The sequence below is a fragment of the Triturus cristatus genome, chromosome 9, assembly GCF_964204655.1.
Source record: "Triturus cristatus chromosome 9, aTriCri1.1, whole genome shotgun sequence".
Classification (NCBI taxonomy): domain Eukaryota; kingdom Metazoa; phylum Chordata; class Amphibia; order Caudata; family Salamandridae; genus Triturus; species Triturus cristatus.
The window spans coordinates 156,598,791-156,616,345 of record NC_140592.1 but is presented as its reverse complement, the minus strand read 5'-3'; the positions used below and the strand labels follow the sequence as shown (position 1 = coordinate 156,616,345).

The window sequence follows — 17,555 nt, the reverse complement described above, 5'->3', positions numbered from 1 at the left end:
ATTCTCTGTCCTCTTGTTTTGCAAACGCTCTTGGTTGTAACATTGCGAAAGAATATAATTGTAAATGTCATAAGCTGGTCCGCTGGGACTGTCGAGCCTTGATTGTTTTAATGTATTTAAAATGAGCTGCTGCTTTGCATCATTAGGCCCGCGCTCCCTCAAGATATGTCCTACTTATGCAACAGATACAACAGCGAAACACGCTTCAGGGAGCCTTGGTTTTCCGCATTAAAAGCTAAAAGTTACAGAGCTCGAGCAAGGTGATATGAATTTCCCGAGAGATCCGTTTTCAAAGGCTACGGCTCAGCTGTCCACAACCCAGTCAGGCAGAAACCTCGCCTGCCGCCGTCATCTTTGCTGCGCACCCGAGGAGAAAATCACCACAAGGAAAATTGATTTTAGGGCGGTTGACCCCGACGACGTCAACACGCTTTGGTCCACCCACGTGAGGATAAAACTGCCAAACGGTTTGCCCAGCCAATCTGGAGCGGGGGCTCCTGTGTGTGTCCCCGGGCTGTACGCTCCAATGCAGCGCGAGCCGGAGGCAGCAGGAAGTACAACAAAATATGATGAGTTTTAGCAGAGCGGGAAATGAATAATATTTTGACTACAGCGCTTCTGATTTACCGCTTCCATTATTTAAATCATGATGGTGGTGGTCGAAGGGGTGCATGTTTGCTCGATATGTTTAAACATATAAATGCCGCGAATTTAAACAAAGCGGTATGGCAGTGAGAAAAAGCCTAATGCCAACATTTTAAAACTGTAAAGTGGGAGACTTAGAAAAGATCGGGGTTATGTAGTTTCCCACATTGACTTATTTTGAAGCAAAAGCAATTTTAGGCAGTAAACAGCTAAGATTAAAGTCATTTTTAGCTTAAAAAATTTGGAGTCTATCACCTGAATTGGGTCTGTTGGCATGTCTGGACTATTGTTTGCATTTTAAAAGGGAAACACTGCAAACAAGCTTTATACATAGATAACAACTGCCATTAATGTCTTAATTATCGTATAAAATTGTCATGTTAAAAAAAACTGGCAGTTCTCTAACGCCTTCTAGAAGCATGCAATGTTTTGTCCTTGCAAATTGTTTCCTGAATATTTAGCACAATTAAAATAAAATGGAAATAAATATGTGGGCTCAACCCACGAAAATGTTGCCCAATTAAAATAAATAGGAAATAAATATGCGGGCTCAACCCACCAAACTGTGATTAAAAGGAGACAGTTCTAACATTAACTGTGGAGCGCCCTCTATCCAGCGTGCTTTAAACTCATGTGTTAGTGCTGTTCAAGTATCTTGTACTGTGTTGAATTGCAGTACAATTTACAATATACAGGTTTTAAAGTGCTTGCTTTATGTCCATCTGGCGGTAGAGGTTGCGGCATGACAAAAGACATTATTACATTATTTGAGAAAATGCTTCTGCTTTCTTGGTCACCTCTATTTTTCAACTGACTGACATTGCTGGTTTTTAACTCTGCACACTGGGTGTTGCTGTTCAGGTCCCAATGTATGTGCTCCAAATCTTCAATCATGGTAAAATTGTTTAATCTCCAATTGATGTATTTAACTTCTCAGTAAGGCATAGTATATGGTGTATGAAAATGCACCAGTGGCTTAGAAAGTTAAATGTCACTCGTGAACTTCAGTATTTATTGTGCTTTCCACAAGAGTGACAAGGAAAACATGGCTTCAGGCCCCCTGTATAGCCTGTCTACTGCAACCTTTAAACTTGCAGGCAAAACTGTCTAAAAAGCATCCTTGATAACATAGAACCCTACATTTGCATATTAAATAAGTCACCCGTAAGCAGGACTGGGCCATTAGGGTAGAGTGCCCTAGTATTAAAAAGTAGCAAATTAAGGAATTTAACATTGGCATCTAACTACCGTGACAAGCCCCAGAAGCTACTTTAGTACTCAATATGTCCCATGGGAAAAAGGAAAGTTCAGATAAAATAATAAGTCTGCTACCTTTGTATTGGGATAAGCTGACAGAGGCGATTAAGACACTATTTTAATATTTTTTTAAATTCCAATTATTTTCATGAAGTTGGATGATTAGTAAATATTTAGAAAAAATGACTTTTACAATGTTAACACTTTACGTCCCTGAACCTCCAGTAGGTTAATTAACAGTAGCCAGCAGATGCCTGCCAGATCGTTCCGTTAATGAGGTGTGAAAAGCTCCAGGTCTTTTCCAGGATATGAGAAATATGACCCCTGTCAGTCCAAGAAGGACAGTTGGAGTTCCTGGAACTTCATTTACTTGAAAGAGACCAGGATGAGGCCTGCCCAATCATAGTTAGTGTAAAGGAAGACCTGAGAACGGGAAGCCTTTTATTCCTTAGGCCATCTGTCACCTAGGAGGGGGAGATGGTCCCAGAACCAGTTTGGTGTATATGAGTAGGAAGGGGCTGCTCATTTCCTAAACATACCCTTGGTTGGCACACAAGCCCCCATCAGGGACACAAATATTTAGCGATTTGCTTTGCTTCAGAATAGTGCACTGTGGGATAGTTTGCAGTAAGGCAAACAGGAAGTGGTGCAAAAGTCATAAGGGTTGCCCCTGAGAACTGTTTTCTCATTGGTTAGGGAGTGACCAGGAGTCACACCCACTAAGTTACTAATGAAGCCTACAAAACTGGCACCTCACTCACAGCTCATCAGGACACTTTCTGGACCTGCAGAACAACAGAAGAGACACATGTGGAGAGCAGAGGGCTGGTCTTCCTCCCACTTGTACCCAGGACTAAGAAGTGGACTACAGGGCTCAGTTGGGTGACCTCATGCGTGCCAATAGGTACACAACAGACTTCAGTAGGCCTTTTATCTGAAGTGCCTAGCTGACCAGTTGTAAATGACCTGGGCTGGAACTTGCTCGTGGTCACTACTGGTGACAGTGCTGGCCCCTCAGTGCAGTCACTAAGGTCCTTGTAGCCTTAGAAGTGACTGTGAGTAGCTGCTCCAGAAAGTATGAAAAGTTGGAGACTTAGAACATTTTTGGACTACCAAGATCTCCGGAGAGTAAGTAGGACTTAAAAGCAGTGGTGTCTGCTTTCAAAGGGACTTTGTCAGATACAACTACAGGCTTGCCCTGCTGGAGGATTTTGAGCTTTATCAAAAAGACTAAGTCTTGACTGAATGAAGGCATGAAATATATCCTCCTGTTGCAAGGACTTTAGTGACAACATTTTTTTATTGTTCCCACTCTGGCTTTTTGAGGACTTCACTGGATACAGCTTGGAACATAACCCTGCTGGAGGATTTCGAGTTCCATTTCAGAGACGTAGGGCCACATGCATCAAACTAAAATCCGGTCGCAAACTGGCAGATTGTCAGATTGCATTTAAGGAATCGCAAATTGTGATTCCTTAAATGCAATGCTAGAAGCAATTTAAAATAGCGATTTCGCTATTAGGGGTCGCCAATTACCGAAAAATAAAACAGGTCGGTAATTTGCAAAAACGTAGAAAAATGCACTAAAGTGCATTTTTCAAAGTTACATGTTACACACACACATGCCCTTGGGGCATGTGTGTGTGCAACATGGGTGCACATTACAATTTCAGGGGTGCAACAGGGTGTCCTTTTGACACCCTTGAAATTACATGTGCAATTTGTGAGTACCTTTTGGGTACTCGCAAATTGCCCATGCAATTTCTATTCATTCCTATGGGCCTGCATGCCCATAGGAATGAATGGAATGCCATTCCTTAATTGCGACTCGCAATTTGCGAGTTGCAATTAAGGAATGTTTAGGAATCGCTATTTTTATTGTGATTCCTACATGCATAGGCTTTTGCGATTCCTTAATTCCGATTCCTTAATAATCGCAATTAAGGAATCGCAAAAGCCTTCCTTGAGGCATGTGCCAGTAAGTCAGAAGATACTATCACTGACTGTGATGAACCCACTTCGTGTATCCACCCCGTGTTCCATTGTGTTTGGTCTAAAATCATTGCTAGGTACTGGTCAATTTCATACAGTGACTACTGATTGATGCTTTACTCTTTCTTGGCACTTTTTGACTTACGTCTTTAAAAAATCCTATCTACAGTTTCCATTATTGGATTTTTTGTTGTTTAGTGACATTTTATTCATTCATGTTTTTCTATTTTTCTAAATTGGGTATGTTATTTTTCTAGTGTTGGGTTTTGACTTTTTAACTGTCTTATTACTCCTAAATAATGTACATGTTTTCCTAAGTTGCTTTTTTTTTGCTCTGGGCCATAGCTACCAAAAGCTTTATCCGAGGTTTAAATGATTAAAACTGTGTTTTACTTTAACCAGTTTGTGCCCGTATTCCTTGTAGTGGACATCCATCTACCTCAATTAATATTCCACATGCTTACATATTGTAAATGTTATGGGCAAATCTTTAGGGACATTTGGCAACACATGCAAAATTGTTTTCAAAACTCGCAACACTCCAGAATTGGTGCTAAAGGAGTCAATGTACTAGTCTGAAAAAAATATGCTTTCACCAGTGCTTAGTTTGTAAAAAAACAATAAGTGCAGGGGCCCTAAGTCTTAGGTATCAACCACCAGTGAAACTAAATGTCAGGGCTGCTGAATACCAAGCCTGCTTAGTCTTATTCCACCTCACGGTTCTTCCTTCCACCTTTCTAGACTTCTTGCCTCATTACCTCCCACTTACAGGGTCTTTTTCACCATTTTATCACTGTTTTCTAATCTTTCTTTGCGTTCCTTTTTCTCTCCTTTTCTCCTTTCTCTCTCTTGTTCAAAGTCTGATGATGAAAAATAAGTCACAGTAACCAAAAATGAGTCCTGATGCCAACAACCTAGAACCACTGGCACAACTTAGGCGCTGTTCCTACATTGTTTTTTACAGAGGTTACTCTTCTAAAGTACACCTGTGGGAAACAAGTTAACTTAGATTCATTCTACTGCTTTATTGTCCAAAAAATATACTACATCCGAAGTGTGCATACTTCACGTATGGTTATTTTGCCGCAATGAGACATCAATCTGTTCTGATGACAGACAGAAATACAAGTTTATAGACAGTTAAACAAAATGCTAGGCCTGCAGCAAGTGTTGATGCAATGAGAGAAGGTGTTCAGCCAGTGCATTTTCACTGCACTAATTACTTATCGAGTAAAATGTGTGCTAGCTGGTTATCTATCAATCTGACCAGTTACTACAGGGAACAATAAACAGCCATTTTGAAGCTTCTAAAGGTCTTCAATACCAAGTGATTGTATTTGAACAATGAGAGCCATTAGGTCACGTGCTAGGTTCAGGCTATTAGTCAGAAATTATGATTTCTCCTTAGTCACAGTTCATCCATTCATTTAGCACCGTTAGATAAGTAGAGAGTCCAAAGATGTCTTCAGATTCACAGTTTGTTTTCATAAACTAAACTGCAGAGTAATAACTGCAAGGTCACTACATGTGTGTAACATCTGTTCTAAACTGAATCAGGAAGAGGTTTTAGGTTCCTTAGGTGTGAGGGTGTTTTGTCCTAATTTCAAATAAAAAAACACAGTGCTCAGTTGAATGTGTAAAGAGAGGAACTCTCCTCTTCCTCTACACTATGGTTTAAAGAGCATTGCAGAGCAGCAAATTATATTGCCTTTCTGTAAATCAGTGTCCTTGCCTAGTATCCAACAGTAAGGTTAGCCAATTGAAAATCAGTATGTAATAATTCTTTGGCTTATATGTCATAACATCAACCATGAGGAAAAGTAAATATAGTTTTCCGAATAATCCACATGAACACTATATATTCTTTTGGTCTATTCACTTTGCATCTGAGATCTTGTAGTTAAAAGCATGGGTTTACCAGTCCTAGCACTGACGGAGCTATGTGCTAAACTAAAAATAACCTGAATGAATATGCCAGAAGTGACAAGGGACCACTGGCAAGAACCTACATGGGCAAGATGCTTCCAGTTAGCATTTATAGGAGCAGAAAAAATGAAAAGGGAAAGAGCAGGAGGGATCGAGAGATAAGAACAAAGAGAGTGAGTGAGAGATTGCGCTTAAAGGATTAGCCTGAATGCACTATGCAGAAGTCAAATATGGTGTGTATTTGAAGCTCATACAAATCTGTAAAATATGTAAAATACTCAATGCAGCCTCCAACAAAAAATGGGCAAGGCAAGATGGAAAGCGGATATGCAAAATGGGTGCTGCACTTGGGTGAAAAGGTACCTGCTCTGTGCTAAAACTTGCTGTGATACTGAGAACCTGCTCATTTAATCCTTATTATGTTCAATCAGTAGAGGCATTTTAACCTGAGTGGCACTTCCATTATCAATGTCTCAGGTCGTGAGATTTTTGCAATCTGAAAGATAGCTCCAAGGAAGAGTGACTGATGCATGTGGAAGATGGGCAGATACCCCCTTACCTCAACACTTAGGGCCTGATTTGGATCTTGTGGATTGGTTGCTCTGTGACAGCTGTGATGGATATTCTGCCTGCCGAAATATAAATCCCACAGGAAAGAATGGGATTTATATTTTGGCAGGCGGACTATATTTCCTTATCCCTCCATACATAGTGCAACTGGGCAATTATGCTAATGCTTTAAGAAAATCTTGACACTCCTGTAGCATTTTATAAATACACTACTGAAGATGTCCTTTTACTGAAGTAGGCAGGGTCACTCAGTTTGCAAGAATGTAATATAAAAGTTCTGAATATAATAGGAATAACACAATTCCTTTAATGAAGATACCCTTTAGGAATATAACTACTGTCTTAATTTTTCTGAAGTATTTATTGTGGGTGACTTTTCTGCAGTGACATACCACCGACAGACAATCCTGTGTCAGCAGAGTGAATATTATACATGGGATACATTAACTACAGCCATGCATGGTTAAACACAAAGCTACAAGTCATAAGGTCATGGAACTCCAAGATCACTGGCAATTGGGCCTGTTCTAAACTTAAACTTGGATTTTAAAGTTAGGAAACTTTGCCTGTTGCAATGTTACTAGACTTCAACAAGGTAAAGTTCTACTTCCCTGACACCAATTCCCTACTGCCGGGTGTCCAATTCAAGAAGGAAAGGATATCAGCCTACAGGCAACTGCCTGACCAGTGGTGGGACACTTCCTTGCTATCACTCAGCTCTGTTGTTAATCCTGACAGGCAGTGAGGATCTGCTGCACTGCCCAAACATTCCCTGATCCCCACTCACTCAAACTCCTGCAGAATTTCTAGTGGATGGGAATGCAGCAGTGTAGCTTCCATTTGCTGACCACTGGAAGTCCCATACTAAAAAGCAGGACTTCCTATGTGAGGGGAAAGAAATGTGAGATATGACAGGTGATGGTGGGGCAACTCAAGTCGCGTTAGCTTTACATATGATGCTAGACACTTAGAGCCAGATGTACAACCCTTTTTTGCAGTCACAAATGGGAGATCGGCCCGTTTAGGATAGCAAAAAAGGGTCCAAGCATGTACAAACCCTATTTTGCGAGTCAGTGACTCCCAAAATAGCGTCTGCAACTCTTGCTATTAGGAAGGGGCATCCCTTCCTAATAGCGAGTCTCAATGCCATGTACTATTGTTTTGTGACCGCATTTGCGGTTGCAAAACACTCGCAGTTTACCACCTACTTCAAGTAGGTGGTAAACCACTCGCAAACGTGAAGGGGTCCCCAGAAGACACCTTCCCCTTTGTGAGTGTGTGCGAAAACATTTTTTAAGAGCTGGCAGTGGTCCCAGGGACCACTGCCAGCCCTTAATAAACAAGAATTTGCAATGCAAGAGGTCTCACATTTACGCAAGTTTAAGCTATTGGCATTGTAAATGGCAATGCCTTTTTTTATTTGTGTTTTAAAAACCAAAACATAATTAAAAGGCATTGTCATTTACACTGCCAATAGCTCAAATTCGCGTAAATGCGAGACCTATTGCACTGCAAATGCTTGTTATTCTTTTCAGTTTTTTATATCGCGAACTCGATCTGAAGTTATTGGAACGTTTTCCATGAGTACCAGTTACAGCACACATTCCTGTTTTTGTAGTCATGTGGAGATTAAGGGCCATATGTAGGTAATTTCTATTCACCGATTCCTAAATACCGAATTTTACCGATTCGGTATTTAAGAATCGGTAAATAGAATGTAGGTAAAAAATCGGTAAATTTTACCGATTTGGTAATATTCGTTATTACCAATTCGTTTTTACCGAATCGGTAATAAGGCATACCTTCCCATTCATTCCTAACGGGCCTGGAGGACCATAGGAATGAATGGGAAGCTATTCACTATTACCGATTCGGTAAATACCGATTCGGTAATAGGGGGAGTATATTCAAGGGTGGCAGGGTGTCACATTGACACCCTGTTGCACCCCTGAATCGTGCATGTGTGCACATGTGGCGCACAAACATGCCCTAAGGGCATGCATGTCTGCCACATGGCACTTTAAAAAAAGCACAAAATTGCTTTTGAAAAGGTATTCGGTATTTACCATCAACTTGTAGTTGGTGGTAAATAACGAATCCTTAAACCAAAAATGCACTCACTTGAGTGCTCCCTACATAGGATTTAAGGATTCGGTAATTAACCGATTCGGTATTTTACCGATTTCTTAAAATACCGAATCGGTAAATTACCGAATCCTTCAATCCAGCCTCCCACATCTCAAAGGGCTAAATGCCGGTCGGTAACGGAAAATTTACCTATTTTCGGCCGTTACCAACCGGTATTAGCCCACCTACATATGGCCCTAAGTGATTTGCCTGGCATCACGGGATGTTGCGTCTAAGCCGAAATAGAACCTGGTTCCCCGGTTCCAAAGTCAGTAACTCTAGTTGTTACACCACATACTACGCCACATACACTCCATCCACTCTTACCTCCCTGTTTCAATCTCCCCTCCATATGAATGAAGGTGACGGTGGGGCAACTCAAGTCGCGTTACTGTCCTGTGCATCTTCTCAGGGATTGAAATTGTGCAGTGTTCCATTATATTTCCTTAAAAGACTTCACCTGGTTTAATCTTCATGAAGAAGGAAAAATACGTGTAAAATAATAAAAAAAAAATGAAACTTGTGAAGCCTTTGACCTTCCACTTTTGCACATCTCTAATTGCTATATTCTTTTCATTTATGGTTGAGGCTATTTGTATGAATGTCACTACTCCCGAAGCTATCTTCCTGATTTTTTCCTGTACTGGGCAAGGTTGCTCTTTGTAAGCGCCAAGTAACATAATACAATCAGGGCACGTGTCTTAAGGAAAATAGTGGGGAGACTAATGCAAACCACAATTATTTATTATTATTTATATAGAGTTAGCTAGACCCGCAGGTATCAGAGCACTTTACATAAAATTGAAAAATAGAATACCGTAGCTTTACATATGATGCTAGACACTTAGGGTCAGATGTACAACCCTTTTTTGCAGTCACAAATGGGAGATTGGCCCGTTTGCGATCGCAAAAAAGGGTCCAGGCATGTACAAACCCTATTTTGCGAGTCACTGACTCTCAAAATAGCGTTTGCAACTCTTGCTATTAGGAAGGGGCGGCCCTTCCTAATAGCGAGTCTCAATGCCATGTACTATTGTTTTGTGACCGCATTTGCGGTTGCAAAACACTCGCAGTTTACCACCTACTTTAAGTAGGTGGTAAACCACTTGCAAACGTGAAGGGGTCCCCAGAAGACACCTTGCCCTTTGTGAATGTGTGCGAAAACATTTTTTAAGAGCTGGCAGGAACCACTGCCTGCCCTTAAAAAACAAGCATTTGCAATGCAATAGGTCTCGCATTTACGCGAGTTTAAGCTATTGGCATTGTAAATGGCAATGCCTTTTTTATTTGTGTTTTAAAAACCAAAACATATTTAAAAGGCATTGTCATTTACACTGCCAATAGCTCAAATTTGCGTAAATGCGAGACCTATTGCATTGCAAATGCTTGTTATTCTTTTCAGTTTTTTATATCGCGAACTCGATCTGATGTTATTGGAACGTTTTCCATGAGTACCAGTTACAGAACACATTCCTGTTTTTGTAGTCATGTGGAGATTAAGTGATTAAGTTATCTAGATAGTTGGGGGTATGTGTTTGAAGGGCTTTGTGGGTGATGCAGGTAGTCTTGTAAATACATCTTCCTTCAATGAGAAGCCAGTTGAGGATCTTGAAGGCTGGTGTGATGTGTTCAAACTGTTTAACACCTGTTATGAGCGGGGCCGCCATGTTCAGAAATGATCTTATTTCCCTGTGAAGATGGCGTTCCCATAGTCCAGTTTAGAGAGGACAAGAGATTGTATTACCATCTTGAAATCATTGGGGGGATGAATGGTTTAATTTTCATGAGGTGTTTTAATGTGTAAAGCGCTCCTTTGGCTGAGTTTTTGATGTGATCCTTCATAGACATGTTTTTGTCTAGGGTGATGTGATGCCTTAGGACTTTATGGAGTTGGACAGGGTGAGAGAGCAATTTAGGGCATCCAGGTTCTTGAGCCAATCTTGGATTGATAGCTTGTTACTTTTAGGGGAGAACAGTATTACTTCAGTTTTGTTGGGTTTCAACTTTAAGTGGTTCGAATTAAAACAAGTTTGTATCTTGATTAGTGTGGCGTTGAGGTGTAGGATGTCACTGGGTGATTTGATTTTGTAGTAAAGTTGAGTGTCATCAGCATACATGTAATATTTGACCCATGCTTGCTTCAGGAAGGTTGTAAGGGGTTCCATGAAGAGATTGAAAGGGGTAGGGGAGAGAATTGAACCTTGGGGTACACCAAGATTGACTAGAGTGGGTTTGGAGAGACAGGAGTTGATTTTAATTTGTTGTGATGGGTGTTGTAGGTAACATGTGAACCATTTTAGGACTGTGCCATTAATACCAGAGCAGATCATAAGTGTCTCAAGTAATGCTGAGTAATTTATGGTATCACCAGCCGCTGATAGGTCAAGTAGGATAAGTAGGCATGCGTCACCCTAATCTAAGGATCTGTGGCTGTCGTCTGAGATATTGAGCATTGCAGTTTTGGTGCTACAGCCTTGCCTGAATCCTGATTGGAAGATATTGTGGAGGTTGAATTCACCTATATGTTGATTAAGTTGTTGAAGAATGCACATCTCCATTGTTTTGGCTAGGGACGGGAGGTTGAAGGTAGGTCCGAGGTTGTTGAGATCATTAGGGTCTGCCCCTGTTTTTTTGTATGGGTGGGATTTGTCCTAGTTGGAGGGAGTCAGGTACACAGCCTGAGGCGAGAGATGTGTTGATGATTTTTGCCAGAATGGGGCAATGATGTGGTTGAGATTTTGTACTATTGTGAATGGGAGGGGATCCGTAGTGTGGGAAGTAGGCTTTAAGTTCGCAATTATATTGAAGACTTTGTTTTCTGTCATGAGTTTGAAGTAAGACCAATTGCCAACATTTTCAGTTGAGTGAGATCATGGTTGAGATTACTTTTATTTGGAGCCATTTTGTCATTAGTAAGCTCAGTGGGGAAGGTTAGGAGGGATAGCAGATTTGTGACTTGACTTGGATGAAGGATTGCTCAATTTTTGCGAGTTTATCAGGGAAGAAGCTGGCAATTTCTTCACATCATTCTTTGGTAGCTATTTTGTGTAAGGATGTGAGGGAGTTTTGTCATTTAACAATGTTGAAGAGCTTCCTGGGTCTATTCTTAGCATGGTCAAGTTGGTTGTAAAAAAAGAGGCTTTTTCTCTAAAAGTGTGGTTCTTATGTGAAAGCAGTGCAGTTCTAAGTAGTGCTAGGTGCATTGTAAAGGGGTTCTGTTGCCGTCTCCTTCCTGCCTGTCCGAGTTGTCTCCTCTCGTTAAGGTCTGAGTTGAACCAAGATTTTGAATGGATTGATGTCAATTGTTTTAGTTTGAGCGGTGCCACTTTGTCGAGACCCTCCATCATTGCTGTCTTATAGTGTGCAGTGAGGTCATCAATGGTATGAGTGAGAGGGTGACTGTGTAGTTCAGCATGAATCCTGGATTCCAGTTCAGTTATTGGGACTTGTTTGATGTTCCTGGTCCAGTTCCAGTTAAGGCTTGGTGGGATACGAGGTGGGTATCGATATTAAACAATATGAGATGGTGGTCGGACCAGTTAATGGGTGAGATGGATCTAAGTGAGACCAGCTAATTTTTTGTGATACTTGCATCTAGAGTGGAGCCTTTAATATGTTTTGGTTCATTGCAGAGTTGTTTAAGGTCATTTATTTCAAGAATGTTGATGAGATTCTGAATTGTTTTGTCTTCTGAGTTGTTCCAGTGAATATTGAAGTCACCCAAGAACACATCCTTTGTGCCAGTTATGGAGAACCATGTTAGTAGGTCACTTAACTCTTCTGCAAAGAGGGCACGAGCACCAGCAGGGTGCTAGCTGGTGTGTAGGTTGATAGGAGAGGAGCCTTTGACTTTAAGTTCAACTCCGAGGTATTCAAAAGTCGAGTGTTCTTCAGTTTTTAAGATGCAAAGGTGTTTTCCTTCCTTGTGAATATTAGCTAGTCCAATACCTGTTCTTTTAGGTCTGTTATATCTGATGATGTATCCAGGTGGTGTAAGCAGGTTTAGTATGGGGGTAGAACGGTCATTAAGCCAGGATTCCATGAGGAAAGCAAAATCTATTTCTTCACTGAGTATAGCTTCAGCTCGGTCTGTATTGTGCTGAACTGCTGATCTTTAGTCGAGGAGCACGTATGAAAGAGGACAGGGATTATCATTGGTAGACTGTAGTGTTTGAATAATGGTGTATTGAGCAGGTGGTCTGGGTGAATAGATAATTATATAGATTCTATTTGTGCCCACTATTACTGGTATTCTATAGGGAGGCTTATGAACCATATTCTGGGTCTTTGTGAGGTAAGACTCTCTGGTTGTATCAGCCACCAGTGCAGATATGGGGCTGAGAGCTCCGTGGGGTCTATGAGACTGACGTCACAAGGGAGTAGAGGGTCAGAGAGTGAGTTGTATGGTAGTTGGAGAACCTGTGTGGGGAGACAATTTATAACTAGCCGTGTGAGCGGGATAACTTGGCCTGGCTGGGCGAGGTCTTGTATTAGATGCACGATGGAAAGAGGAGTTGGCCTAACGGCTAGAGCAGTCAACCTTGAACTAGGGGAACTGGGTTCGAGTCTCGGCAATGACGCTGAACATCCTGTGATTCTGGGCAAATCACTTAATCTCCCCGTGCCTAACAAAAATGAATGTGTCCTCATGTAACGCAATTGGTGCTATGTAAAGTGCTCTGATACCCGATTCAGGTCAAGTTCGCGCTATATAAAACTCTGTAAAATAAAAAAATAAGTTAAAAAAGATGTCATTACCTAGAGAGTTGAGTTTTTGCTCCATTCGGTTCAGAAGCTGGACAAGTGTGTCATTGATGCTTCCAGCATTGAGAGTGAGAGGAAGCGCGGCAAGTCCTGAGTATAAAGATGGAGAGTGCGCTACACTATCAGGGTGTTCAGTGTCATTGGGACTGGAAGTGTAGATGGTTTGAGTGAGCTCAGTAGGGTCTGCATTGGTAGGGGGGGGGTGTCCCCAGAGAGTTCAGTAGCAGACGGTCTATAGTTAGGGCCTGTCTCGGGGTGAGCATAGACGAGTTTTGTTACCTTGTGTTTGCTGTTTAGGGTAGAAGCAAGTGAAGTATTTCTGGTAGGTATTTGTCGGCGGAGTGTGTTAAAGGGAGCAGTACAGTTGCTAAGAGTGTCAGAGGGTGTCACAGAGTTGCATAGCGAATCAGAGGGTAAAAGAAGGTGGGCCGGTTCTGGGTTGATGGTCCAGGGTAAGGGCGATAAGGAGTTTGGGGCACATGGCCCTGTTGTGTTAATGAGGTGGAAAATCATGGGAAGTGTCGATCAAAAATGGTGCGGTGAGGGTCTGTAGCTTGTTTAAGTATGTTCCCTGTCCTGAAAATAGAAATAACGATTTCCCCTCTAAAGGTTGGGAAGGGCGATAGGGTGAGTTTTATTCCATAGGGTATTTTGATTGACTTAGTAACTTGTAGGTGGAGATGGAAAATGTTTTTCCACTTTGCAGGGCATTTTGAATAGAAGACATAGTCGGTTTTCTTATTGCCGTTGGTTACGCTGTGGTAGGTATCAGCTATTAGCGTTTCAAGGTGCTGTTTCAGTACTCTGTGTTTGAAAATATTTTTTGCATTATCTGAGCCTTTTTTAGGCTACCCGATGCTCCATGAGTTGGGGCCATATCTCTCAAGTGCAGTTTTGATGGGTTTGTGTGGGAACATAGTTCAAGACGTTAAAATATGGTTACAATTGAACAGCAAGATAGGGGAAAGTAAGGGAGTGCCGAAACTTAAAGTCTTAGAAGGCTAGACAGGGCGCTGTGGAGAAGCGACGTTGTATAGTGAGCAATTCATTTGGATATGGTTTGGTTGGTTAGAAGACTAGAGAGGGGGCTGTGGAGGAGTAACGGTATACAGTGTGCAATAGGTTTGGCAAATTTGAGGTACATGGGAGCTTCAATTGCAAAAGTAGCATAGTTCAGTTAATGAGGTACACAATACGCACTTCTAAATAAAACTCAAAAACATTAGATAAGTAAGGAAAGACCAAAAAGATGGCTCTAGATCCCACAAATGACAGTGAACATTGGGGTAGCCACAGGATACATTCGCAGGAAACAGCACCTTCCCTAGACCGAAAGGAGCAGCCACATCAGGTGGCGAGCGCACCAGCGCAGAGCGGCATGCAAATGCTGCTCCAGGCACAGTGACAATAACTCACCGATTGAGCAAAGGGGCAGATAGCAGGTCGCATCCCCAAGGCACCAAGATGGCCGCAGTCCCTTCCCATGAAAGCAACGCTCCTGTTGAGAGTTCCCCGGGGTGGCACAGCAGCACACTGTCCAAAACCCTTTAAGTCCCCCTCTGTGGGGAACTTTCCGCTCTGCCCCTGCCGCAAACCAGGCCAGTGTGGTTAAGCCACTGCCTGCAGGCACGAAATGCTCCCAAACAACACGCACAGCACACCAGGACAATCTGAAAGCACTCACATACTCGCTCAACACACGCCGGGCACAGTTGGGCAACTAACCCATACTTCGGGAGATCAGTGTGATCCATTCCAGTCCCAGTAAAGAGGAAGCACAGCATTCACGGAGTTGCCGATGCCGTCAATGACTTCCATACTGGGCTCAACCACCGGCTCTAGATGCACCACACCTGCAAAGAGAAGACGTGCCAGCCAGGCCAGCCAAGCGCCAAATGGCCTCCACACAGCAGCAAGCAATAACTGATGCCGTATGTTCCATGAAGCCACATATTCTCACAAAGTTACTCTTTCAATCCACGTATTCTCACAAAGTTACTCAGTTCAATGGCACAAGAAGCATTGGGGCAGAGCAAGGCTAAGCTGGGATTTACAACAAAAAATGATCCCAAAGTCTGGGAGCTGCCTCTTGGAGCTCCGTGCCAGTGGCCATCTTGGTTGATGTTGCAAGAAGTGCTGTCACAAGTAGTGACGTCATGCTCTTATAATAATTCTCACATAAAAGGACAAAAGCCTTTTTTTTTAAAAAGACAACTTTAGATAATTCCAAAATGAATGTGAAAAGAGTATTGTTTTATTTTAAGTTTCATACCTCACATTTATTTTTTTCACATATCAATTTGTTATTAAGCTTGGAAATGGATGAAAGTGACGAGTATATGTTAAACAGTTTTTATTGCGAAAGCAAAATGTACTGGGTGTATTTTTAATCATTAAACTTGCCGTTAATTTGTGTTTGTTTCCTGCTGGTATTTTTTATTCTGTTGCAAAGCACAAAAGTGCTTTAGATTTGCAGTTGCTTAAGCAATAGAAGGGTTATTTTTGACAAGTTCTGTGTTCCTAGGAGATTAAAAGATAACCTCTCCTGTCCCACTCTCACAAATGAAGCTGAAGCTACCAGTGGGATGGAGGTTTACAAACACCTCAAAGCCAAGTTACAGGCATAATAATGAGCTCCTTTGCAGTGCTCTTGCACCACGCAAATGAAAATTATGAAGCCACGCAAGGCCACCTCATACATCTTGAGTAATGTAACTCAGCGCAAATTGCTGTGTTTCATGACTCTGCGCCGGGGAGATATTTCCATGGGTGTTGCATGGGTGTTCCCATGCAACGTTCATGGATTTTGACGCATTCCCATTTTACAAGAACTTGTAAACCTGGGAATGCGCCAGAAAGATACGCCTCCCCAGGAGAGGCATAACGAAAATAAATATCTTTATTTATCCTCCTTTCTTCCTCTTTCAATGTTTGCTACATTCTGCAGCATACATAGCAAGAGGAAAAAGCCTCTTAGGATGATTTTGTGCAGGAAGGTGCTCTTCCCTGCACAAAACAATCCTGTGTGTAACGCAGTCACCCGTGCACCATAGTGCAATGGTGGCTCTGTTGGCGTTAGGCAGCCTATTGTGCGCCAGTGCAGAGAAAACGACAGGTAGGCGCCACATTTCCTTAAATATGGCAAATTCCAGTTCTTTTCCAGTGACGCAGCGCACCTCTGCACTGCGCCACTCGGCGCCACTTTTACATAAATATGTCTCGAAGTGTTTGAAAATGGAAGCAGCTGCAGCACTGGCATAAGGCGAAAAATAGTGGTCGAGGGAGCTCTGTTCTCCCGCTCACATTCCTGACTTGTGCTCAGATAACACCAATGAAAAACATCTCTTACTTCTTATCAATCTTATCAATCACTTCAATTACAATTGACTCCAGTACAGATCATCAAATTAACATTTGCATTAAATGAAATGGTGTCTGCTTCCAAAAACAAAGAACATCGATTTGAAACAGTGTTGGGGTGACATGGTTCTAAGTGTTGTGAATTTGTTGTAATTTCCCACTAGCAAAAGCGACATTACAAAATAGAACAGGCAAAACTATGTATTTTAATAAAATTGCTGAGATGCTACCCTTTGGCTGAATACGTTGTGGATGGCAAAATGTTATGTGTATCAAACAGTATATTACTCTAACCATTTAAGAAATATCTCTGAATTTTCATTTGAACAGAAGTTGATACTTCTCGGTTTATCTCGTGCATAGTTATTGTGCTCAACACTTATTAGAACTATGAACTAGTAGTTTGTTTAACACATTCAGCTGTTCACCAGGACCAGTGTATATGCATGTAGACAACATTTTTTTCTGTCATAGGCAACTGACCTTTGTTTGCACAGGCCATCCATTTCAAGTTGTCAGCGAATGCAGCTTCTCTGCCTATCAAATAGGTAAACATACGAACCTGCAAAGAAAACATATATGAATAGAGATTATTGTACAGACAGAATGTTCAGTTTGCTAAACATTAACACTTGCGATTGGCACATTAGGTGCAAAAGAAGATTGAGGAAAACAAAGCATTGCACGCATGATGGTCTCTGTTTTTTCAAACCGTTGGCATATTAGACATACATTACCTCAAGTATCATGTAAGCATGCAAACACTGGTGGGCTCATATGTCAAGAAATAAGAACATTCTGTGGTAAGATGATAGCGTCACAATTTTAACTTTATGCACATTTACGAAAAGAAAGCATTATTATTTCTGTAGTTTTAGCACCAATAAAAGGCTGGTTGTAACTGCTTCTGAAAC

The 17,555-nt window shown here is 41.6% G+C and overlaps 1 protein-coding gene across 3 annotated transcripts in view; it reads right to left on the bottom strand.

Moving 5' to 3' along the window:
* CACNA2D3 (calcium voltage-gated channel auxiliary subunit alpha2delta 3) overlaps nt 1–17,555 on the bottom strand; it is a 2,334,275-nt gene that overhangs the window by 1,028,174 nt on the left and 1,288,546 nt on the right. For all 3 annotated transcript variants that reach the window (XM_085624637.1, XM_085624639.1, XM_085624638.1), the window contains exon 12: nt 17,125–17,203. In XM_085624637.1, coding sequence (XP_085480763.1) covers nt 17,125–17,203 — 79 coding nt within the window. The remainder of the gene's footprint in view (nt 1–17,124; nt 17,204–17,555) is intronic.